This window comes from Taudactylus pleione, unplaced genomic scaffold (genome assembly GCF_031769625.1).
Source record: "Taudactylus pleione unplaced genomic scaffold, aTauple2 ptg000451l, whole genome shotgun sequence".
Taxonomy (NCBI): domain Eukaryota; kingdom Metazoa; phylum Chordata; class Amphibia; order Anura; family Myobatrachidae; genus Taudactylus; species Taudactylus pleione.
Genome location: NW_028284853.1, coordinates 7,148,991 through 7,175,344, shown reverse-complemented (window position 1 = coordinate 7,175,344; position 26,354 = coordinate 7,148,991). Strand labels below are relative to the sequence as shown.

At 49.0% G+C, this 26,354-nt stretch overlaps 1 protein-coding gene across 1 annotated transcript in view; it reads right to left on the bottom strand.

Moving 5' to 3' along the window:
* XPO6 (exportin 6) overlaps positions 1–26,354 on the bottom strand; it is a 69,163-nt gene that overhangs the window by 19,833 nt on the left and 22,976 nt on the right. Inside the window, exons 7-16 of the mRNA XM_088448194.1 lie at positions 23,509–24,004; positions 9,700–9,826; positions 9,430–9,539; positions 9,197–9,305; positions 8,821–8,913; positions 7,523–7,592; positions 6,225–6,384; positions 6,049–6,141; positions 3,030–3,174; positions 2,796–2,942 (exon numbers count right to left, since the gene is read on the bottom strand). Coding sequence (XP_088304320.1) covers positions 2,796–2,942; positions 3,030–3,174; positions 6,049–6,141; positions 6,225–6,384; positions 7,523–7,592; positions 8,821–8,913; positions 9,197–9,305; positions 9,430–9,539; positions 9,700–9,826; positions 23,509–24,004 — 1,550 coding nt within the window. The remainder of the gene's footprint in view (positions 1–2,795; positions 2,943–3,029; positions 3,175–6,048; positions 6,142–6,224; positions 6,385–7,522; positions 7,593–8,820; positions 8,914–9,196; positions 9,306–9,429; positions 9,540–9,699; positions 9,827–23,508; positions 24,005–26,354) is intronic.

Genomic DNA, 26,354 nt, shown 5'->3' with positions numbered 1-26,354 from the left:
CCCTGGGATCCCCCAAAGGGAGGCCCGGACCGTCAGGCCGCAGGCTTGCCATCTGGCTTGGGGGCCGGACGTCTGGTACTCCATGCCTGCTTCCGGGGCTTGACCGATTTCTTAGGGCCAGCCTGTCGAGGAAACGACTGTGGTTTGGGCCTGCCCTGGGCCCTAGATGACCGAAAGGACGATGGTCCCGAACCAGAAGGAGCAGCGGCCGACGGGAGACAGGCAGATTTGGCTGCCGCCAGCGTGGCCACAATCTTATCCAGATCCGGACCGAAGAGAACTTCTCCGGTAAACGGCAACGCTTCCAGACCTTTCTTGGAATCTGCGTCCGCCTTCCAGGATCGCAGCCACAAGGTGCGACGAGCAGCTACCGCTGCTGAAGAAATTCTAGACACCAGAGTACTAATGTCTAGAGCCGCCTCGTTGATGTAGGTGGCCGAATCACGGAGATTGCCAATCAACTCCGCCTGATCGGCCGGACAGTCGGATTCAAAAGAAGCCTCTAATGAATCCGCCCAGCGCTCCATCGCTCTGGCAACCCAGCAAATGGCCATAGCCGGCCGTGCTGCCCCCCCAGCAAGGGAATAAGCGGACTTCAGGCAGATTTCTACCTTGCGGTCCGTAGCATCCTTAAGGGAGGACATGGATGGCATCGGCAATGTGGCACTACGGACAAGACGGGTCACGTGAGAATCCACCTGTGGAGGGGATTCCCACTTCGCAAAATAATTATCCGCGAACGGATAAGCCACCGCCAGGCGTCTCTGCGGCTGGTATCTTTTGCCAGGTTGTTTCCACGCCTCCTCTAAATGGTCCACCAACTGACCCGAAAGAGGAAAGACTGTGGCATCGCCCTTCACATCTTTGAAAAAGGCATACTTAGATTTAGCCGCTGGGGGAACTTCGTCCTCAATCACCAAGGCTGTGCGGACCGCCCGAATAAGTCCAGGAATATATACTTTGGACTTAGCATCAGCGTCCTTAGTATGGAGAGGTTCCTGATCGTAAGGATCTAGAATCTCCCCATCATCAGACGTCCCTTCGTCATCCTCATAAGGAGCGGACAGAGACGCCACCGGCCTTTTATGAGACCGCATCACAGACTCCCCTTGCAACACATCCGACAAGTGCTGTACAGAACTCGTCAGGGAGTTAACCCACGCTGGCTCCTGAGAACCCGGGAGCGGGGAAATAGGGAGACTGTGGGGTACCACCAATTGTCGTGGGAACCCCTGCATGGGTGACGACACCACAGACTGCTGGGACAAACCCATCGGAGTAAACGCGGGCTGCGGAGCTAACTGGCCCACTAAAGCTGTTAACGCCTGAGCGAAACAAGCCCAGGGCGGCTCCTGTACCGGTGCTGTAACCGTAATAGGCCGCGCCATGGACAAACACTGCCGGCAAAGGCCCTCCGCGCTACCCTCCCCCTCCGCTAACGGTACTTTGCACGTGGTACACTGTAGCCGGAGGGGAAAATCACTTTCAGACATGATGGCACCACGTATGTGACCTCTCTCACCAATTAAGTATTAAATAGGCGAGAGACCACCCTGCAGCACCGCACCGCAAGGGCTTTAGCAGAAAGAACAGGGACAGTAATAAAGCTGACAGTTTAGAGAAGAAAAGATTACAGGCAGCAGCGCTAGCACAGTCACATACAATGCAGAAAAATAACAATTCCTGCACTAACAGCGCTGATCACTCAACTACACAGACACAGGGCCTGGTAGGACACAGCGCTGCATACACAGACCTGACCACAGCGGAGGAGAGGTATGCGGGGGGACCCAGACCACGATGCTTCCGTCCAGCGCTTCCAGCAGCGTTCACCATGCGTTCTGGAGAAGATGGCCGCCGAGGAGCAGAGAGGAGGCTGGCCTGGGGGAGGAGCGCTGCCACAGGACCAGTCGGCAGCATGCAGAGAGGGCTGTGTGCAGCGGGGGAGGCGCCGGCTGTGAGACAGGGAAGGCGCGCTCCCCTGGCATGCATTTAACCCCTGGGACGCCGCAGCGCTACCGCTCTGCTGCGGTCCGCTGTCCCAGGGGGTAGTGGAAGCGCAGGTTGGTCGCCTGGCTCCACGCTGCAGCCAGTCCCCAGGGAGCCCCCTGCCTGGGGACTTAGGACCATGTGATCAGCGGGGACCCACCGCGGGACCCCGCTGCTTACCTCTGTCCCCCTTGAATCCGGCCATGGTCCGGAGCATCTGGGGTCACCGCTAGCTGTGACCCCAGACGCCCACCAGCATCCCCGGATCAGTACCGGCGTTCTGGTACCGGCGGGGTGTAGGGAAGACAGCATGGACGTCAGGACTGACTGTCCATGCTGTTCATCCAGATGTGCAGCCACAGCTGCATGAAGAATAAGCTTCAGGGGCTCTTCTAGCCCCCACTCCAACAGGTGCACCCGACTCCGGCCGGGCACCAAACTAAACTGAGGTGCCTTGGCCCGGGGGCGGGGTATAGGAGGGGGACCTAGTGCATCCTGGGAGGCTGAAAGCTTAACTCTTTGGTGCCCTGCGACTGACGTCACACCTATACCCCAAGGTATCCTGTGGATACCCTATGGACCCTGAAGTAGAAACTTGATGAATGATACCTCGATGCTGATTGGTTGCCATAAGCGATATCTCCACTGGCCCACTGCTTGATACACCAACCCGCTCATGCTGGAGTTGGAAGTTGAGGATTGTGGCTACTTTGCGTGGACTGGGGAAGGGACTACACAAACCCCATGCACTGGCGAAAACACAAATTTAAATGTCGGCATTTTCCTTTATACAGCGAGTAACCCACCTCCTCTGGTAGCCTTTGCGCAGCGCTGTCTGTCACACGGCTGAAGACCTTCTGGACGGCAGGAATGTTAATGAGAAACACGGGCCGCACCGTTGTGGCCACAGAAACCAGTAGATGACATGCAGAGAGCAGCAACTTCTCTTGTACCTGGAAAGGCAGGAATACAGGTGGTGAGGTGGCTTCATGTACCTCTCCCTGGGGTATTTAACCCAGCTCGCTTCCACGTTTCCTCACCTTTGTGCTGATGAGTGTGGGAAGGGCCTCCATCGCGTTGGAGATAATGGAGATAAACTGCTCAGGGTTCTGACGCTGAACTTCACTGTAGTAACGAGCCAACCAATGGGAGTAAGCTTGTAACGCCGCCAGCGACTGGGCATGGCTGTAGGGGAAAACACCAGGGATATTACAGATATAGCCTGGCAAACAAGCCGTCAGATACCCTGACCAGGTGTACACAGAGCCGAACTAAAAACCACACACAAATGAGATGCCCAACGCGCAGTTTACAGTGCTATAGTGCGTATTTTACCCGAGGTCGGGCACTGGGGACTCACTTTTAGAAAGTTCCTAGGTCCCCGGGGACGCGCTGTGCTGTGGCCAATCCGACAGCTGGCTGCAGCACAGCGCATCCCCCTGAGAAGGATACAACGCTGTCTGTTAGAGCAGCCAATGAGAGTCAGATAGACTGATCCCAGCATCGGCACAGCGTCCGTGCCTGGTGCTGGGAACAAACAAAGCCACCGCAGCGGGTACCTGGTGAAGGGACCACCTAGTCCCTTCCACCAGTGTCGGCGGTAAAGTGGCGGCGGGTGACGCTTGGCTCCGGGCGCAAGCTGAGCAGAGCTCGCTGCCCGGAATCCAAGTAGCAGCGGCGGTTGTTTGGCACTGGCGGCGAGCCGTTTGGCTCGCGGTCCAGCAGCCAATAGGAGGCAGACACGATGAGCCAATCGCGGCTCACCGCGTCATAGCCACGCCCACTCGCGACGTCTTGAATAGACGCCGCTGAGCGGGAACGTTCAGTCCGGCGGCTGAGGGGAGGAGTGAAGACCTCCCGAAGACAAGTGAAGAGAAGAGCGGCGCGGCAACAGCTCCAGCGGCCGCGCAAGAAGCCAGAAGAATGCGTGATCAAGAAGGAAGAGGCAGCGCCGCTGGCCAGGACGGGCCAGTAGCAGAGGAATTAAGCTGGGGACCGAAGAGGATTGCGGGGGTGGAAAGGAAAAGAGCTATTGAAGCTCCCCCCCGCAGCCTCTTCCACAGTACGGGCCACCGTTATTTACCCCTACCTAGACCACCAGGGTTGTCGGGCACTAGGGCCGTGGGATAAATGCAGGCAATAGGCCTGTGGGTATATAGGTGGGCACAAGGGCCGAGCTACATAGAGGGCATTAGGCCCAATTGAAGGTCATTAGGCCCAGGTCACTAATAGGTGGGCCAATACTGGGGGCAATGCATCGGGGGGTAAACTACTGGGGGCAATGCATATCATTACATTATATTTATAGTGGTCCGCAGCGCCGTACATACAGTGAAGCCTACACAGAACATTACAATACAGTAACCAAAATATAAACGGAACACAAGTAACAATTAGCAACACAATTCTCCATACACAGTACAGCTATGAAGGTGAAGGCTGTCATAGAAGTGCTAGAGAAGAAGTGTGTGAGACAGTGGGGAGGAGGACCCTGCTCCTAGGAGCTTACAACCTAGGGGGTAATCTACTGGGGGCATCGCATAGGGGGACTACTAGGGGTAATGCATAGGGGGATTATTACTAAGGGTTATGCATAAGGGGAATTATTACTAGGGGTAATGCATAGGGGGATTTAGTACTGAGGGCAATGCATAGGGGGTCAACTACTGGGGGCAATGCATAGGGGGGGGGGGGGACTACAACAGGGGGCAATGCATAGAGGGACTAAAGGGCATTAATGTGCGGTATAACGTGTAAAGGCCGGGCATGGCTGTGTGGCATCATTTGTAAGGGCTATTACTGCACGGCATAATGTTTAAAAACCGGGCATGGCTGTGGCAAAATGTGTAAAGACCGGGCACTGCTGTGTGGCATAATGTGTAAAGGCCAGGCATGGCTGTGTGGCATCATTTGTAAGAGGTTAGGGGAGGTCCGAGAGGCATATGGGGAGCTCTAAAGCATAAATTATGATGGGACCCAGAAATGGTCAGGTAGGACCCCATTTTTTTTTTTTTTTTTTTTAAAGTGGAGGGTCCCTGGGACCCACATATTTTGTCACACACCACGATCACTGGTTTATGGAACAAATCACTAGGTTGAAGGTAAAGTGTTTATAGAGAAAGACAAGATTAGACCATGTACTACAGCAACTACCCTACACACTAAAGCTGGGTGCACACACTATACGATATATTGTGTACGATATATCGTAAACATCGCCATCATTATAGACGGTCGTTTATCGCATCTGTTTTGCACATCAGATTGGACGATGCAATGAACGACGCAGTGCTGTAACATGTAATGGCACATCAATGGTACACCGGATGTAACATGTAATGGCACATCAATGATACACCAGATCGTGCACTGGACCGGATGAAGACCCGCTCGCTAAGCCGTGGACGCACGCTTTGGGCGATAGTTGTCAGTTTGCGCATGCGTGCGTCAATCAGTGTGATCAGGAATAGTGTGCTTGTAGTACACAGACTGGATGCTATTTTGAGTTACAGATAGTGCCGTTTGCGGGTGGTAACAGGAAAAGGTGCTTGTGAACAGGGGAGTGATGCTGCGAACGCCGACGTGTATGGCCGTCGAAACGGAGTTTTATGGGTGTGTATAATTAGCAAAGATGAGTCATTGTACACGTCACTTGGTTGGTTTTCAGCCTGCAGTGCTTGCGGCGGGGTAAGGTCTACCTCAAGCACTGCGTGCAGCTCCGATGGCTCTCGATGGTTCCTACACTTCCTGGAGATGACGTGTGAAGAGAAAAGTGGGCGTCTTTATACCGGCGCGCTCTCTAAGACATAGAGGGCGTCCAAACACCAGACAGTGCGATCGCGGCATTTGCATACCCGGCCACTTTTAGCTGAGTGAGAGCGCAGCTTAGAGTCAGGGTCTGAATGAGCTCCACTGTGTATAGCGCACGTGATGCATCGTTACACTGCATCGTCGCTGGGTCATGCATGGTATAACTGAATGACTTTTAGGCACCATACAACTTTGTCTACTTGGGCAACTACATATAAAAGTGGCAGTGCCAGCATTAGGGTCACTCACACATCCACGAGGTCTGGCTTTAACACCGATGGCACAGCAGTCTCCATATTGTACAGCTTAATCTCTGAGCCGTAGAACGTAACTTTGACCAACCTGGGGGAGGATAGAGGTGGGATAGATGAGAATATCAATCCAATCTGTAATTGAGGTTGACGTTAATCGGCGTTTGCCGTTACCTTTCTACTACAGTTAGGGAGTCATTGAAACGCGCTTCAAACACATCCCCGATGAAATACTCTGCGAGCCTCCCCACTGCTTGGAGTAGAGAGCTGAGGTCCCGCAATGAGCAGTGTAACCGCCGGCAGTCGTTCTCCCCGGTCACATTGAGGCGCTGATCTGTGGGGACAGACAGACACCAATTTGTACATTTTCATCACTATGCCACAAATAAGGCCAATATGTGCCCTCCGCGGCACCATCATCACAACTTCATTTAATGCTGCTAAGACAATAAAATTAAATGATATATAAAGGGCAACCTCAACCCGGCTACGTACATTTCTATTACTTCCAGGTAATACACATCCTGAAACAAATGCTGCACATATTCAGCATTTACTAACACCAATGTGAGGGTGAAAAAAGTTTGTATTTATTAGGCAATATCTATTCCACAAAGCCGTGCTCGGCTACGGGGTAATGGTTTAATAGAAGTCATTTCAGTGACCTGTGCCTTTAAAAACCTAAAATTGTGAGCAAATACTTCCATGGAAAGCAACATAAATTTCACAAATGTGGCCTAAGGGAGTACAACAACGGCAGCACTCTCATACCCGAGTATTCAGGAGTAACGGCCATGAACGTATTCTGCATCGGCTCAGGATATAGCCAGCACATAACATGCCTCAGCTGGAGACTATGGAAGATATATCACTGTGTCTAAGGATAGCAAGCAATGACAGCCCTCACATGTAATAGAAGGAAAGGGACTCCCTTCCCCTGTGCCCTCACACTCAGCCATATATAAAGTCCTCTGGCTTCCACCTGCTCATCGTTATCAGAATACATTCCATACTCAGACACTAGATCATTCTGCCATATCATCCCACATAAAGAGCGCCATCCCCTTCCACCGATGACAATAGCATCAAATACCAGCACTAAAACTAATTCAAAAGGCCCCAAACGGTCAAAACATACTAAACATAATGCTTCCAGTATTGTAACTGTCACCCTAAATATTCTGTGGTCTCTCTGTATATAATCACTAGTCCCCTTCTCCGCAGAGCTTACAATGCAGTCCCCCATTAGACGCACAAGCACACATACTGCGGCTAGTTAGAAGCGAATGGTAAGGTTTGATACGTGCTATGATGCACAGTGACTCAGGAAACCACAAACATACATACTCCACATTAATAGAATCCTGGTTGGATTTGATCCTTGTGCCCCCATTGCTCCTAGGCAGCAATGCCAACTACTGTGTCCTCTACAATACCCAATGATCAGATGCCGTGTAACTAGCCACACATACCTGCCCCTGTGTTCACTATACACCGCTGCAACCCATGATAGACCTCCAGGTTCTCCTGCAGGGCAGCAAACTGAGGGAAATGGAAGGAGGACAATATAAATAGGAGTTGTAACAGCACAAACACCAGGCGGAGAAGACAGAACACTGAAAAGCTAAAAGAGAACCAATGATCAATCTTAAAGAAAAAAAATAAAAAATTTTGATACATGAATGTAGATTTATTGAACCACAACTTGCAACTATTAACTGGACACATAAGGCATTCCAAGGTTATTCAAAGAAAATACTACTACTAATATATGAGCCCAATATGCAGGGTCTGGATCCTAAAAGCAAAAGAAATTCAGAGCACGAGAGTCTTCCATGTCTCAGTAGAGACAAAGGCCCTCATTCAGAGCCGGACGCTTTGAGCAGAGCGCTCGCTCTGAATGAGGGCCGTCCTCCATAAAAATGGAGCGTCCTCCTGGACGCTTGTATAGCTGTGGGTCACCACCCACAGCTCATATGAGCGTGCAGGATGATGGTCGCGATGGTCTTGACCATCGCGACCATCGCCAGTGCAACCAGAAGCCTGTGGTCGGGGTTTTCGACCACAAGCCCTGGAGTGATTTTGGCTCTATCAGAGCCAAAATCACTCCCACTGACATCACTAGTGATGTCAGTGGGGCCGGCTTCAGACGGTAGGCGTTCCCTTGGGAACGCCTCCGTCTGGGAGGCACGCCCACCAAAGGGGGCGTGCTGTCAATCAACATCGACAGCACGCTCCCTTTGATCAGACACAACGAGCGTAGGAAAGTTCATCGCTCGTCGCGTCGGGCGCATGCGCACGACGGAGCTCCCTCCGTCGTGCGCATGCGCAGTGCACACCATCGACCCACTTGCGAGCGGACAGCCGCTTGCGAGTGGGTCTGAATGAGGCCCAAAGACGGGTCACTGTAGCCCATGTCCAGACATTGGATTATTATGGAAAAACCTTTCTATTTTTAGGCTTTTACTATGGATTACCTATACCTCCTTCTATAACCAGCTGTGGGTGATGTACAGTGACTTAGGAACATAAGGTAAAGGTCTTCAGACATGGGCCAATGTCAAATTGGTCTATAAACAGTGCGTGGCCACATTTGGAGGTCCGAAACACCTGAGGCACAATTAGTTTTGTCAGATGCACACACACACGGACATAGGGCTTTGTGTTTTCCAGACTACATGCTACGATTTGCAACCATGAAGACCTAATTGGCAACTTAAACCTCTATTTCACAGGACTGTATGAGTAGAGGAAAGATTCAGACGTTTACCAAGGTAGTGAAGGCATGGGTGGGGAGCAGCTCCATGATTTTGGCTACCACTTCCAAGCTGTGACGTAGGTATCTCTGCCACTCAGTCTGTTGCTGTGGAACAATAGGAAACACACAGGTCAGTATGGAAAACTGCAGATCGCGGCTCTTGTACACACATCTTTGCATTACTTTCATGACAAAGAGCTTACACCCTGAAGACAACGGATGTCCAATTTCTGACCCACATTGTATGCAGTATCAGCACCCAAGACAGCTTCACCTTTGTCCACCTGTGATCCTAACCCGCCATTCCCACCAACTGTACTCAGATGACGTCATGTCAAACATAGGTCACAGTGAGTCTTTTCTTGCAGTCTGCACAAACCCTACTTACATCGTCATCCAGAGTCTCGTCATCCAACTCCTCTAGTTGTGTCTGGTTGTAGCGGAACTGGATTCTGTTCAGCACCTCGGCGAGAAGCAGCACCAGGGCGTCTTCGTACCTGCAGAAGTACAGAGTATGAATAGAATACAACATACGGTACATATATATTTATATGTTTTTTTTGTTTTTCAATTAGGATTCCTTTAAAAACACACAAAGATGACCTGGACTCAGACGCTCACCTGCTGATGATGGCCTCTCTGTCTTCTAGCCGGTTCCTTATCTTGTTGGTCAGATAGTCTAGAAAGAGCACCCAGATATCTAGACATGAGAGGTAACCTTCATGTGTGGGCTGCGGAGACATGTAACATATATGTGACACTATAACAAGCACATATAATGTCCTTACATTAAGCAGCGTACATCCATTAGGTGTGTGGCAGAACAAAACCTAATATCTCATTACAAAACCAGTCCATTTGGGAGTTGTGGGATCTAAGAGACTGAAGTACCTGGTGAAAGGTGTATTTGAAGAGTAGTGCCAGGAACTCAACCACAGGGAACTGGGCGTTAGACTCTATCCTTCTCAGGTGGACACTAACGAAGAGCCGGAGGAAGTCTGTGAACTTTTCCACGTAACTATAACCATATAAACAAGATATCAGATGTTAGTAACAGAAGGGAATGTACATAGCCTATGTAAAGGAATGGAAGGCAGCTGATGCATTGTCAGTAAATAGGTCTGCAATGGAAAGTGTGTACACAAACCTGAAAAGGTTAATAGAGGACTTCTTGTTCGTTTATGGTGGAGGAATTGGGTGGGGGTGGGTCAACAAGTTTCTTTATATGTATACATATACAGTTTTACATGCTCCAGATCAGCTGTCAATGGGGAAAAAACATAAGGGCTACCATAAAAGGACAACACGCAACACTGCCCAGTTACATGCAAAAGACACATGTAAGTGAAGGCAGGAGATGGCTCCCAGCCTCCATACAGTGTGGGGAGGACATCTGGGGACCTGCTACATCGCCAATTCAGATGCTTCGCGTTTGAGCCACTCAGTGGAAGGGGTGACCGTAAGAAAAATATTTTTTTTAAATCTATGGGTTAATAACCCAACTGAGAACTGCGATCCCATGAGTCAGTGAACCACCGGAAAACAAAACTCTCTGAAATAAAGTCAGTGCAGCTCTGAGCCCGTTGTGTAGACCTCGGACAACTTTCCGCCTGTTGTTCATAATTATTATTTTAGTTTATATTTTTTTTTACAGAAACGTAAAACCATGAGACAAAGATCTCTGCCAGGAAAGCCATGTGAAACATTGCACAGAGTGGGCACTGGCATTGTATTCTCCTAGCACCCCATACAGATAAACAGGCATCACGCGTGCCATTAAGGGAGGCTCTAGTCACTTCCGAAGAGGAGATTTCAATTCAAATCTGAATGGTGGTTTTCTATTAGTAAGCCAGACAACAGGAGGCCAGGCTTATCTGAGCTGCCAAAGCAGAATATGGATTTCTGAAGAGCTTTTAGGCTTTTGTGTAACAGCGCTAGCCAAGGATCAAGAGGAACAGGAAATCTAGTGTGTTAAAGATCTAACCCTGAAAACGACTCCGTAACAATTGAGTGTGTGTGCGCACGTATCGAATACATGTGGATGGGACTTTAACCAGCACCATAGCCGCCAGTACTCACTGCATCCCTACTCACCAGATGCTGTGTGTTCTCCCTCATGGAGACTCATGCAATTCCAGTAAGCGTTCCTGGGCGGTGGCTGAAGGGTGGCTTTCATCGGCGGGCGAGTCTGTGACGGGTACTGCGCCAAAAGACTGGCACTGGCGGCCATGTACCGTCAGACATTCTGAGCAACGATAGGGCTGGGCTTTGCGACTACTTGCGCACCACAGCGGGTTACAGCCTCAGCCGATGGGCAGCAGAGCGGGACAGGTTATCGGCGGCATCGGCATAAATTCGGAGTGGCGCCTGCGACAAAAGTTACAGCCACCACTGCATTATTAAGCACTTCTGAATCAGGTCCAAAGTCCTCAGGTGAATGAAGACAATCAGACATTTGAATAGAGTTGGGATGGAAGGGGACATAAAGGCGGAAGAGACTAGATACTGTAGTTGTATTGAAGGCATTCACATGGCCAGGGTAAGCGATGGGATATGTAGTCCACAGCTGAAGGACAGAAGTCCCGTAGTCTGGAAAACATACATAAATATAATTGACAACATACAAATCTTGCAGGGAGGAGGTTACAGAGACTAAGAGGATTTCAGCAGCAGGGACGCCTTGACTGGAAGCTCAATTGTAATAGTTTGTGGCAGAATGATATTAAAGCGCTTCGGATTTGCGATGAATAAACCGTGAGATCTCCCTGAACAGATTCACATATTGGTACAGAGAGAAATTGCACAGATGACTAAAGGCAGGGGATCTCCAATCACACTTGTTGGAGTCCTTTTTTGAACCCAAATCAAGCAGCACTGAAGGAATAGCATTACAAGTTACTGCAGCAGCCTTGGGTAGACCCTGAATAGTAGAGGGTGTACGCAATAGCATGCACTTTTCATGACCATTTTATCATCATATAATCAAATGAGCAGATATTCGCCTCTATGTACTGTACGTAGTAGAATGGCAGAGCTGAAGGATGTAGAACGGCTCCTTCTAGAAGTGGGAATAGAAGGCAAGATCTTTAATTATTTGCATTCGCTCTCATTTCTAGACCCATGCTGAATCCGTAAGAACATGGAGATAAAGTTAAGTGAGAAATAGTTGCCTAGAAACAACACAATGTTCATTAAGTCACAGGCAAGTGAACCACTTATTCAATGAGACTTTCATTTCTCCATGCAGTTCTCAGAGGAGGTAGCTGGATTAATCCGAAAATGACAAATATAAGGTGGGACCAAATCCTGAGAAGCAGAGAAGACAGCATGCGCAACGGAACACAGGTTAGGTGGATACCGGGAATCCAGTTGACCGTAATCTATGGAGCAGTTATTCAGCATTTTTGCATATAAGTTGTCATTTATTTTCCCAATGTCCAAAAGCCTTCAGAGGAACAGAACGAATTGGCAGCCAAAAGAAGCCTCAAACAGCTTACTACATTCATGCAGCATAAAAACGGAATACATATGATTGACCGGCAGCCGGGATGCCGGCGGTCAGAAGACCGACAGCGGCATCCCATTGTTCAGGATCCCAACAGAGGCCCGTAAGTAGCCTAACCCTCCCCCTCTAACACCCCACCCAGTGGTGCATAACCCACCTTTCCCGCACCCTAACCCACCCCGGGGAGGTGCCCAACCCTAACCCACCCCGGGGAGGTGCCCAACCCTAACCCACCCCGGGGAGGTGCCCAACCCTAACCTGCATTCTTCCCATCGGGATGCCGACATCGGTATCTTTATCTCTTTGGGATGGCAGCGTCAGCATTCTGACAGGCGTCGGGATATTGACGTCCGCCAGCAGCTTCCCCATAAATACTATACATTTGCTATGAATAAACTGCACTGACTAAAATATATATATATTTATCCCTTATAAAAAAGATAGGGCCTAATTGCGACCCGCTCACGTGCGCTGAGCGCTCGCAAGCGGGTCGATGGTGCCCAAGTGCACATGCACAAGACCCGAACAACGACAGCCAAGCCGTCGCTATGGGTCTCGCACCAAAGGGGGCGTGCTGTCAATGGTGAGTGACAGCGCGCCCCCTTTGGTGGGCGTGGCTGCCCAGATTTAGGCATTCCCATGGGAACGCCAACCGTCTGGGTCCGGCCCCACTGACATCACTAGTGATGTCAGTGGGAGTGTTTTTGGCTCTGATAGAGCCAAAAGCACTCCGGGCTTGCGGCAGACGAGACCCTACCACAAGGGTCTCGTCGCAAGCCCGATGGTCGTGATGGTCTTCACCATCGCGACCATCTTTTTGGCCACTCGCATAAGCTGTGGGTGGTCACCCACAGGTATGCGAGCGGCCAGGAGGCCGCTCCATTTTGAGCTAGGACGGCCCTGATTCAGAGCGAGCGCTCTTGTTAGAGCGTCCGGCTCTGAATCAGGCCCATAGTGTTTAGAGGATCAGATTACTAAAATTATGCTCTATAAAACAAATTTACTATATTAACTAGAAGTATGCTACAGTAATAGAAAAAGGAACGAGCATTTACACAATTGGGAACAAAAAAACCATGAGTTCAATACCCATTTGACAATTTAATATTTGTGACAACGCAAGCCTATTAAGAGGACTCACTTTATAACATACAGCTGAAGCTTTTCCTATATCTGTAGAACAGTCTCCTGACAAGAACAGATACAGGTTACAAAAGCGGAGATTGCAGTCATTTGAGCTGCTGTAACATCACTGGTCATGCACCAACAGGTCTCCATAGAGGTCACTCATACACTGTCTGCTTAGTTACAGTCTCCACCATAACATGACAATCTAGTGTACAGAAGCAAGAGTGCGCATGATAGACATACACTACTTGGCCAAAAGAGCATTAGTGAGGTTGGGCACTGATGTTAGCCGATAAGGCCTGGCTCACAGCTGGCGTAACAGTTCCTCCTAATGGTGTTCCATGGGTTTGAGCTCAGAACTTTGTGTTGAGCAGTCAGGATCTTCTATACAAAACTCGACAAACCATTTTTGATGGACCTTGCTTTCTACACGGGGGCATTGTCTTGCCGTAACAAGAAAGGGCTTTCCGTAAACTGTCCTCAAAAAGCGGATGCACACATAATATTAACAGTGTATGGTGTAGCATTAGATTTCCCCTCACTGAGACCAAAAGGACCTTAGCTCTTGCGCCTAGATGTTTACAGTGACAGCACTAATGGTGCATACACACGGTCAGATAGGTCAGATGAACGATTTTTTTTACTGTATTAAAATGAATGGAAATCGTCCAAAACTGACTGCAAAACACATCAGATATCGTTATCTGACAATCGGGAACGCGCATCGTTCATCATTCATTTTTCTTTCAGATATGAACGATTTTTAAAATCATTATCGTTCAGATCTGAAGAAAACTCTGACCGTGTGTATATGCACCATTACAGGTGACAGGGGAGCACTTGTCTGGCAGACATATGACCAACTGACTTCTTGTAAAGGCAGCACCCTAAGCCAGATTTAACGTCACTAAGCTTTTCAGTATGAATAATTCTAGGGACAATGTTGACTATGGAGATTGCTAATAATTGCATGCAGCCATGCAGTGGGTGTGGCTGAAAACAGCCAAACACACTAATTGCTGGGCATACACAGCCAGATAAAATGTCTGTCAGACCGACAGACATTTTATCTGGCAGCATGCCAGCCGCAGATGTCGCCGGCATACACTGTGAGAGAAATCTCACAGTGTATAGCCCGACATCCGCGCTCCGCCCCCGGGGGAGGAGACATTTCCCTGTTCCGTAGGAAGGAACACAGGAAATGTCTGTCTGTCGGCCGCGCTGGGCATACACTGCCCGATATGGCCGACAGTTTACCAGGTAAATATGGCATCGGACGGGCATGCTGGACAATCCTGCATGCCCGACCGAGCAATATTTAACCCTCGGTCGCCCGCACACACGCTACAATTATCGGGGCGATCCGTCGATATCAGGTGGATCGCCCCGATAATTGTAGCGTGTATGGTCAGCATAAGTAGAAGGGGTGTCCACATACTTCGGTCACGTATGTCAAATGCAACCCTCCAATGTTTTGAGGCATTTATTCTGATCAGGAGTACACACCCTTTGATAGATTGTGTGAAATATAATACACACACACACACACACACACACACACACACACACACGTACTCTAATGTCAAAGGGTTGCTTTATAAATTCATCCTCATTTTCCCCCCATTTAATGTCCCAGCACTCATCATTTATCTGCAGTTTCAGGTCAACAACCCTTATTGGGGACAGCAGGCGCCTTTGCACACAATTAGGAAGATGCTCCCACGGGTTCCCCTTCTCTATAATTAGACTCAAGATCTGCAACATCCAGTGAGACAACTAAACAGTACAAATATACAACTGGTCAGAAGTTATTTGGCACAGGAAACCCTGTTCTGCGTATTTCAGTTTGTTAAAACGCCAACGGCTGCCATAATGCAACAAGAACCACTAAGCTTCAGATATATTCCATCCCATACAAAAAACAGGATTTTGGTACTTACCGATAAATCCCTTTCTCCGATTCCACAGGGGACACTGGAGTTCAAGACAGTGGGGTATAGACGGTGGTAGAGTAGAGCCTGGCACTTTAAATAATTTAGAAGTGTGACTGGCTCCTCCCCCTCTATGCCCCATCAGCCCCAGTTTAAGAACTGAGCCCGAGAGGAGACGGAGGACAACAGGAAAACGAGGAGAAGGAGAAGACCACAGAACGGAACAATACCGACTGAAGGAAAACAAAGGAAACCACTGCAGGGAACACATGCAGTCACACAACTATATAAAGACCCACAACAGGCAGGTACGCCGCGCCGGGCGGGCGTCCAGTGTCCCCTGTGGAATCGGAGAAAGGGATTTATCGGTAAGTACCAAAATCCTGTTTTCTCCTTCATCCACTAGGGGACACTGGAGTTCAAGACAGTGGGGACGTCCCAAAGCCAACCTCCCGGGTGGGAAGCGCGGAGAACATGCCGACCCTTCGGCCAACCGAACAGGGACCGCATAGAACCGGAGGTTCAACGGAAGGCAAGAGCTGAGAATCAAGTGTCGTGAGCCAGGAGACAAACAGAACTCCGTGCGGAACAGACACAGAATACCACAACGTACAGTAGTCGAATGGAATAAGCGGCTAGCGAGAAAACACCCTCAGATGAGAAGCATCAGAACACTGTAAACTCAGCTGAAAACAGACCAAGCCATACTGTTGGGAGAAGAGAACTCCTACCAGAATCCATAGGAGAAGGGCAGTAACCCGAGAAGAAACCTCAAGGAAACCGTACCAGAGTCGGAAACAGGAAGCTGCCACATTTTGCAGATAGCAGAATACCAGCACTGCTGGACATAACTCATATAGATAGAAGTATAACGATACCAATCTACAAAAACAGAGAGTCCACAGACTCCTCACAAAGAGTATACAGGGAGGTAAAAGTCAAGGCCGCACAGTCGCCCTGAACCCTTCTGGAAGTCCAAGTACTACAAAGTTGTTAACCAGCGGAAGGATGAGACCATAGAAATCTCCAAAGAGAGGAGATCACCCTGGCCATGAGGCGGCTTCGAGAGGATTGAGATTACAATACCTTTCAGAGGGTCAGACCGCAGTACAACCCATGCTGAGAACAGGAATAAACCAGCAACTGAAACCCTGACGCTAAAGAGAAACAACGGACAACTTCCAACATGATGGAAGTGCATAGGCAGTAGTAACTGCTGGCCTGAACATAGCATGAGAAAAACCAGGAAGATACCAGTCAGGTACCTGTCAGTATGATAAAAATATCAACAGCTACTGAACAGGAAACCCACCAGGCCCCCTGAGTGGAACATAGTGACTGTCACACTTCTATGTAAAGATGTGCAGTAGCCCAGAGATGTGCTGTGGTCCATAACGCCAACAGATTCTAGTAGAATTGGTTCTCAATGTTGTAACTATGCACCCACACTCCAGGAAAATTCTAAAGTGTAGAGCCAACTGATTAAAAGAGCGGATGGCTGCTAGGAGGCAGTAAGGGAGAAGAACTCTATGTATGTCAGTTTACATGAAATAGGAGCCTCTACCGAGGCATTAGTGGGTAAGCTCTCACCTGTGAGCGACCAGAAGCCCTCTGGCCGAAATGTAGAATGTCACTGACCTGTTCTATCGCAAAGCAACCCGCCACATTAGGAATAGAGAGTAGCTTCAGTGGGCTAAGACCAATGGTCTACAGCACATACTTCAGTCTGGAGATGTGCAGTAGAAAATACTGTGGAAACTAGTAAAATGTTAGTGGAGACAAGAAGGTCGTAAAACAGGACTCTATACCTGAGCCTGTTCCATTAGAGACATGTATCTGTAGATTATACTTATACCCCAAAAACGGTCTGCTAGTTTAAGTATCCTTACACCAATATTTACAATGTGTATTATGCCCACCAATCTAATATAACCCAGGTCTGTCCCTGCCTAAATCGGTAGGTGGCCCTAGGCCTTCAAGATATGAATTGTACCTAAGGGCCCTTTAGACTCATTCTATTGAGATATGCGACAATAATATGGAGTACCGGAATCGATACTGAGAAGGGTACCTGTACTTAGACATAGAACTCGTTAGTTATCCCAAGCAAAGAAGGGAGTGATAACCCCAGTAGGGTTAAACAGAAAACAGGTTTTTGTTTCCCAATTATTAGGAAATATACAAAGAATGGGCGTCTTACAAGCTTGCTACCAAGTGCATCACTGTAATGATAATAGGTCCCCCGAAACGGGGCGCCATAGATATAGACTGACATGAACCGAGCTATATAAGTATATATCCTTATATACATGTGACATGTCTAGGGTCCATGCTAGAAGCAATGCCTTAGGGAATTGTGACTATCACTATGTAAGCTGCAGCACATGACTTTAGATTATAGAGCCACCATATAATATGTATGGATATAGCCTACAGCTTCTGGTAATCCCAGGCGGCTTCCCATGCGTGGTATTATAGGTAACCTAATGCTTGTGGAAGTATAGGCCTCCTACACATATACATGTATATACACACACAACCCAATCCCCCGGGAGAGATTGTGTTAAGCGGAGTTATTGTACCAACTTCCGCATCAGGAGTCCAGCCTCCAATCGCAGCCTTCTATCAATATGCTAGGTATCAGACATAAAACTGATAAGAACAGATCCTACCCCTGCTCTTATGGGAAGGATAAGAAGCGATATCCATATAGGCATACGCATACCTACATACAAATTTAGTAGGTGACGATAATATTGTAAAACTAGAACATGAGCAAAAATTAAAGCCATGGAAGGAACTCCAAGGACAAATTTCACTCTAGCATGTATATGTTTCTACTACAGGGCTAGTATAAAATACAATATACATAATATATATATATATATATATATATATATATATATATATATATATATATATATATATACATACACACACACACACACATATATACATACCATACCCGTGGCTTACCCCCCCGCAGGGGGACTGCTCATGTACCGCGTGTGGCCGTCACTCAGCTACTGCTCAGGGGCAGGATATGGTAGCTGCGTGCTGTCCCAGACTGGTTTCGATCCTGGGACCCTTATGTTACAGGTGTACTCGCCTTAGCAGGTGAGCCCTTTTAGCGCCAGATTAACCCACTTTTCGAAGTGGGAATCAAAAAGACTACCTCAGTGCTGTGAGGCAGTAATGCCAACAACTACACTAGCCGCACGTTACTAACCTCTTCCTGTATGTGCTGCCGAAGGGAACACATGAGATATAAATAGATGCACATATGCATACCTTCTAAGGTAAGCACAGAAAAATGGTGAAAGGTTTTAAGACCAGCCTATAATGTAGTATATGTGCTGCCACATATATGCATGGGAAGTCTCTTTAAGGCGAGCCCATGTGAGGCATAAGCCTGGGGATGGGACGCCAAAGTGTGCTAACCCTGGGTGAAGGGTATGCTATAACCATAAGTTCTGGCAGCAGCACCAGAACAGTAGAGCTAGTACACCATGAGGCTATGATACTTCACAGGCTGAGATATCAAGCCATTAGATTAAGCTAGGCGCCCCTTTGTTAAAGAACGAAGGGAAGCCTGCCAAGCGGCGCTGCATTGGCGGGACTGTCTCGCCAACCCCTCGCTTCTAGCTGTGATGCATCGATTGAACTGGCCTCTTTCAGAACCGCCTAACGTGGTGTTATGCGCAAAAGGGAATTGGGCTAGTGCCCATACAGCTAGCAACCAGCTATCCACTGTAGCTAGCACTAAACTCCTATTATACAAGGACAGGGCCTCCCCTACCTTTTGCGCTGAAGCACTCCCAGTGTGGTAGTCGTAAGAGACCCACGCTAAAGCACTCCCTGCTGCAGGTAGTGCACTGAGCTATACTGCTTGTGTGCAGGCAGTAACTACAGTCCTTAAAAGGGAAGCAGGGGGGCTGTTTTTTCATGAATACCGCGCTGTGCGTGTGCAAACTGCTACACTCCAGTTAGCACAGCGCTGCTAGCCCCCTTATAGTATAAAGCGGTGATGCTGTCCTGCTGTGACAGGAGTGTGATGGTCGTACAGCGCTGCATCGTGGAGCCGCATTGTGCTGGTATAACGTAAGGCTATTAGCCCTATGTTATAGCTAACAGGGAAGCCTGCTCAGCCCAGCCAGGAGCTGCGGGACGCGGCATCTCCTCCTGAGATTTAGATGAGGAGCGTTGCTAATTGTTAAAATGAGCCTAAGCAAAAACAGTGCTGCCTGCACCGGGAGAACATACAAACTCCACACAGCAAGAGCCGTGGAGAGATCAGAGCCCTGCGCTGATACTTATTTGTAGCTAGCACTTAAAAGCACTCCCTCCTACTTCTACTTTTGTGCTAGCAGCACTCCCAGCGTGGGAGGGGGAGGGAGTCGCATTAATTAACCCTGTTGCAGGAGTTAGGAGGCAGCCGCGCTCATTCAGGCGCTGGTCTGCACTGCACTGCATCTTTAACCAGCGGTAGGCAGTGGTGGCTGCCCCGCTGGTTGGGCTGTTGCGTGCTCGCAATTAGGGCCGCGAAGGGGGCGTGGCTTTGCCCCGAGTGCGGCCGCCATTTTAATACTGGGGGGCTACTGCTGCCTGCTTTAGACGCGGCAGGATGCCCTCCCAGGTACCTCTGAGGTCCCTTCACGGGGGGACTAATACCGAGTATGTCTGCGCAGCCGCGCTAACGGACCGGCAGACCGCGCTGCTCTCAGATGAGGGCTTAGAGCACGAGCCCGACTACAGATGGCGCGGCTCTTATTAGACGCGGCAGGATGTATGACGCCCTATCAGTGTGTGCGCGCGCGTGCACTGTAAGGCTCGCCTCTGCCCACTTACTAGGAAAAAGTGGGCTGGGCGTAATGTAGGGAAGACATCCTTCCTCCCGGCCCTTCTGAGCGGGGTACGGGAGCATCAGCAGACACATCTATAAGGCTGGGCCCTTGTCTCAATAAGGGAAGCCTCTATACGCGGGTACTCCTACACCAAGGATCGTGCTGCTTGTCAGCGCTGCCTCATGTAGAGGGACTCGTCTGGTCTCCTGAAGCCCGCCATTACACTACCAATGGCAGATGGCAGGACCTCCCCTGTGCTACACTATTTAGTGAGCAGCGGTGCCGCGTCTGTCATTTGTGTGATCTTACTCACACCGCCCAGCGTTTCTACTCCCATATAGAGAAGGGAGGAACAGGCGTCTCAGTGACAGTCACGGAATCACTGCCGCTTAACACGCACTTGCAGGGGCCCGCGCTCCATCCCCTCGTTAATAGGAGGGGGATGGCTAGGTATAAGCCAGAGACCCGGACGCTGACTGTGAGTGCAGCGGCAGGTCTCGTCAGCAGCTCCGACACTACCACTTTCACTGGCAGGGGGAAGGAGCCGTGTGTGACAGCCATGCAGTGTGCGCTGTCCCTGAGCCCAGCGTTTTGGCCCACCACTCCAGCTAGTCAGGAGTAGTGGGATATACTTACGGACTGCTGCGGCCGGGTTGCTGGGCAGGGGGGCAAATGAGGAAACCCGGACACGAACCGGTTTCAGTTGTGGCGGGTCCTCATGGAGTCCGATGACTCTGTTTAAAGTCCCCCCTCAGGGTCACCGGACACAGACTGCAGTAGCCGTGTGGTGCCCTCCCGGCGGCTCCCACGTAGCAGGCAGACTGCCACAGTAAGCAGCCTGCCTGTCCTCAGCTTGTTAAATAAAAAAAAAAAAAAAAAATTAAAAATTATATGAGAAAGGCTGGAGACAGCCTCATGTGCGACCGGCTCTCTCGGGCACATTCTAAAAACTGGGGCTGATGGGGCATAGAGGGGGAGGAGCCAGTCACACTTCTAAATTATTTAAAGTGCCAGGCTCTACTCTACCACCGTCTATACCCCACTGTCTTGAACTCCAGTGTCCCCTAGTGGATGAAGGAGAAAAGGACAGTAACAAATACAATAAAACACACTGAAAGTAAGACATGTGAATGTCGGGTCATGTGAGGGGCACATAACCCGGTAACATTAAACTGCGCAGTCTGCTCTGTAATTAGCAATCAAGGTAAACACTAAACTCGTCAACGGTAATCACGGTTATATGTAATTGGGGAAGGGGGTGGGGAGTCAACTGATCAGAAAGTATGGGACTTGAATGCAATATTGTCTATTTTGATTTAACAAGGACCCTGTCTTTCTTTGACTGCCTAGGTCATTGTTAGCAGTGCTCTTCAGTGTGACCGCAGAAGACTGTTCTGTGACATTGGGTGAGATTTATCAAACCTTCTGAAGACGACAAGTTGAGACATTTTCCAGGGCACCCAATCAGATCCTAAAGATCATATATCTAGAACATTCTATAAAGTTATAGTTAGTAGCAGATTGGTCACCTGCCCTCTTTAGAAGGGGTCATACATGTCTGGCATCATCACAGCAGCAATTATTTTCTACTGAGTAACACATTTCAGCACAAGATCCCGCATCATATCCATAGACACTGTGCCACACACAGCAATGACATCCATCATAAGATGTGTCCTCATACATGTAGCCTCGTTGCGCGTTAAACAGCCCTTCTAGTCGCGCCATGCCATGACGTGTCTCGGTAGCGCTGAGCGTCTTTCAGTCCGTCCTTTTCCCTTCAAATGCCTGGTATTCGCAAAGAGGACGCACAAGCAGCTTCTGCTGATTAAAATGATATGCGGCATGCCTGTGTTCTGTGTGCAAATGTGGGTGTGTCTGCATGCAGATACACCAGCAGTCGCACACAGAATACAGGCATGCCGCATATCATTTTAATCAGCAGAAGCTGCTTGTGCGTCCTCTTTGCTTCGCTGTGCAAATAAGACTTATTTCAAGGGGAAAAGTCGCACAAAAAGACACTCCGGGCTATCGAGTCACAGGGAGCTGCCGTGTTGTGTAAAGAGACTTGTAGCGCAAGGAGGATAGATGTATGTGACCACATCCGTAGAACCACCCGTCACTCTATCCAAGTGGTTGGTAATTCCTGTAACACATTGCACTGTGATTATCCCACACAAATAGACCTGGAAACGGCTCCTCATTAGGTGACGTGGGCCTTTGTGCACAGCGCACACTTGCTGTGCTCGGTGAATGAATATCACTGCTCGGTTATTTTAAACTATGATCACACTGGTTTTTCCCCTTCCCCCAAAACATTGCTTTCTGCCTGGTATACTACAGGATTAAAACTACCCAAGTAATGGGATCTCATTCAAGTAACTAAGAAATGTGTTTCCTCATCCGGGATGAGCAACTGCAAATAAAGAGTTTCCTTAATTTACAGTTATAATGGAGGAAAAAAAAAAAAAAACAATATATTTCTATATAATGATGTACTTAAAGCCACATTTAAGTTCTAGCGTGCCCTGCAAGTAAAGGCAGTAGAGTGTCCAGGAGCTGCCAGCGTAAATGACATGTCCTCCCCAAAGCTCATACCAGCTCAACAGGCAGAACCATGCTGGCAATGAAGCTCGGCACATATCAAGGCACCGGCCTGCTGATTGGTTGTAGAGGGCCTTTGTTGGCACACAACCCTTAGAAAAGAGAGACATGTTAGGGGCCACATATCTTAGTCATGGATCACATCCAGGGGAGTTTAAAAAATGTGATGGGGATAGAGGCAACGGTCTACCCCAGGCTTCTATGTTTGGTCGGTGCAGGTGAGCTTCCTGCTATGGGAGGAAACAGGTCCTGCACTACTGAAAGCTACAAACATATCCTGTCAATAGACCACACCAAATAGGGTTCTACAAACGCCAATTACCAGGTGCTGTACAAACTATGCAGATTAAACCAGGAAGTTGCGAGAAGAAATGATTAGTCGGACTAAACAGCGCTCTGCATTGAATCGCTTCCGGAGCTCCCTCCCGGCGCTATTCAATTACCGCTGAATTGAATCGGCCCCTTTGACTCCCATATGCGGTTCCCCTTTAATACTCAAACATTGATCTCCCCATGGTTCCTATAATAAATGGACCCATGATATACCCACAATCCCTTTTCCTCTATACATTGGACTTTGAGACCTTGCCAATCCCGGTGTGCCCCTCTCCAGTGTTCGTCGCCTTCAAGAGATACATTGCTCTATGTGGACAAATCCGAGAGATCATCACAATAATCCCCCCCTTACCTCTCGTCCAGCTCCTCCAGCCGGCTGCGCACACTGTGAGCGTTAGTCTCTCGTGTGATCCTCTGCAGGAGGTAGAACGTCTGCTGGCACACACGTAATAGGTACTCCTGGAATTCCAAGGGCACGCAATTCTTGCACATCAGTTCATTAATACAAGACATCGCCAAGACACCCAGTCGGTCGCGTTCTCGTTGAGAAGTGGGCAATGTCAATGGTAGAGGAGGGCTGTTGCTGCCACCGTTATGGGTGGCCGAGGAGTTGGAGGTTGCAGGAGTCCTTCGTGACCTGGCATCACAGCCAAGGCGCGCAAAGTGAAAGATTGTGGTAAGAAGCGAGGGGGTGATGCTGGCGGAAAGGGGGATCCAACTGAAGAGGTGGGAGAGGCACTCGAGGGCCAGGGAACAGATGCGCTCACTTTCGGCTTCCAGGCTCGGCGGAGGTTGGCTTAGCTGTTTGGCCAAGGCTGGGGTGTGTACAAGGTTACTGAGGAGGTCGTCTGGGAGGAGAAAAGCAAAGAACCAGAGTGAGGATTATAACAGGTACAGGTAGGGCACAAACAAGCAGATGCACTGAATTGCAATGTAACCGTATGGCTGGTTCATCTCGTGTCAATAAAACGACCTATAAACAAAAAAAATATTCATATCTAAGGTTAAAGGGACGATTCCTATTATTTACTGCAATACAGACTTTATAAGTAATATTTAGAAAAAACACTCACACTCAAGTGGAATGATCAGCATGCCTTATTAAGGTCCATCCATGCCCTTGAGTCAGCCGTAAACAATTTATGGAATCCCTGTCCTCGTTATCCCTACACATCCCAAGGACACCACCAGCAAGGCACGAGTCACTAGCTCACGCCACACTCTGCCCGCAGCTGGCACTCGCCCATCTCACCCAGCCCCAGTTCTCCAAGGATTTCATTTGCAGGAAGCATTAAAGGTTCAGCGTGGAAAGATTATGTGGTGTAGCAGGATACATTGGGGCTGCCTGTAACTATAAATGTGTAACTATAAATGTGGTCTCTAAAAATGGAAGAGAGACTCACGGGCAGGAAGGACGGGGTACAGGTTTGATTACTGGGAGACTTCTGTAATCTGAACCACAGGTGATGGTGTAACAGAACAAAATGAAGTTGTCATTCTCTAAAGTGGAGAACAGGTCAGACATTATTTCATGTACAGGAGAATTCCATAGAAAAATCTTCTTTTTCAATAGAGACTCTCATTACTAACTATAATATGACTGGCTTCCTGCTGCCTCCATTCCCCCTCCTCACATCATGTCACTGCTCCTGTCACATGCAGCCCTGTCCTCACTGACACATCACTCATCTCCTGATATACTCTGTGCTGCTGGGGATCCTGCTCCTTCCACTATGTAACCCTCAGTCTGTGACTTCCTGCTGCCTCCATTCCCCCTCCTCATATAACACTGTCCCTGTCACATGCAGCCCTGTCCTCACTGACACATCACTCATTTCCTGATATACTCTGTGCTGCTGGGGATCCTGCTCCTTCAGTCTGTGGCTTCCTGCTGCCTCCATTCCCCTCCTCACATCATGTCACTGCCCCTGTCACATACAGCACAGTCCTCACTGACATATCACTCATCTCCTGATAGACTCTGTGCTGCTGGGGATCCTGCTCCTTCCACTATATAACCCTCAGTCTGTGGCTTCCTGCTGACTTCATTCCCCTCCTCACATCATGTCACTGTCCCATGCAGCCCTGTCCTCACTAACATTATCACAGACAGAAAAGTCAGAAAAGTGCCTCCCACAATATAACCAAATCCAAACCCTGAAATACTATGTGCTGCTGTGAACAGTCATCGCCCACTTCAAAACTAGGGACCTGTGGACATACAGGAAAGGACTGATGACTTTATGGTTGGTTCCCTTGTTAAGGACGCTGAGAGGGAGAGGGGATGGTACAGATTACCCTGCCTAGTTTTGGAGGCCAGAGTCTGCTGTGAGGAGGAGCAGCGCCCTCCTCTGTGCTTCACACACTATACAGTATTTCAACTGAAGCAAAGTCACATCCCTATGTGTATCACATCCCCTCATTAGCACCTGGGGACCACCAGATGTTTCACTAGCACCCAGACTGTTACTTGTAGCCCATCACTGTAGGAGTGGGACTCATCCCTAGCAGTCTTTGGGTAGACTAAATACATAATTTACTTTAGTTCATAGCTTAAAATCAGAGAAAACACCTACATCAGGGCTCGACAAATCCCGGTCGCCATGGTGACTAAGATTTTAGTCCTGGCGACCGAGTTGTCCAAGCGCCCCCATGACATGATGTCTCTCCCATAGTGCCGAAGAGCGGCAGCGGACGCAGAATTGTGGCCTAAGGTAAGTATTCGGTTTTGTTTTTTATCCATGTGTGTGCGTGTGGCACACTTACAGGGGGCTTACTACTGGGGGCGCCATTACAAGGGGCTTACTACTGGGGGCACCATTACAAGGGGCTTACTACTGGGGGTGCCATTACAAGGGGCTTACTACTGGGGGCGCCATTACAAGGAGCACTATTACAGGAGGCTTACTACTGGGGACGCTATTACAAAGGGCTTACTATTGGGGGTGCTATTACAAGGAGCTTACTACTAGGAGCACTATTACAGGGGGCTTACTACTGGGGACGCTATTACAAGGGGCTTACTACTGGGGGCACTATTACAAGGGGCTTACTACTAGGTTGAGGGGCACTGAAAGGGCATGTGTGGTGGTCTATACAAGCTTTCATATATTTTGATAATGGACGATGGTCTGGCTCCTAAACTTTTAAGACGGCTCCTAGATTTTACAAAAATTTGACGAGCCCTGACCTACATAG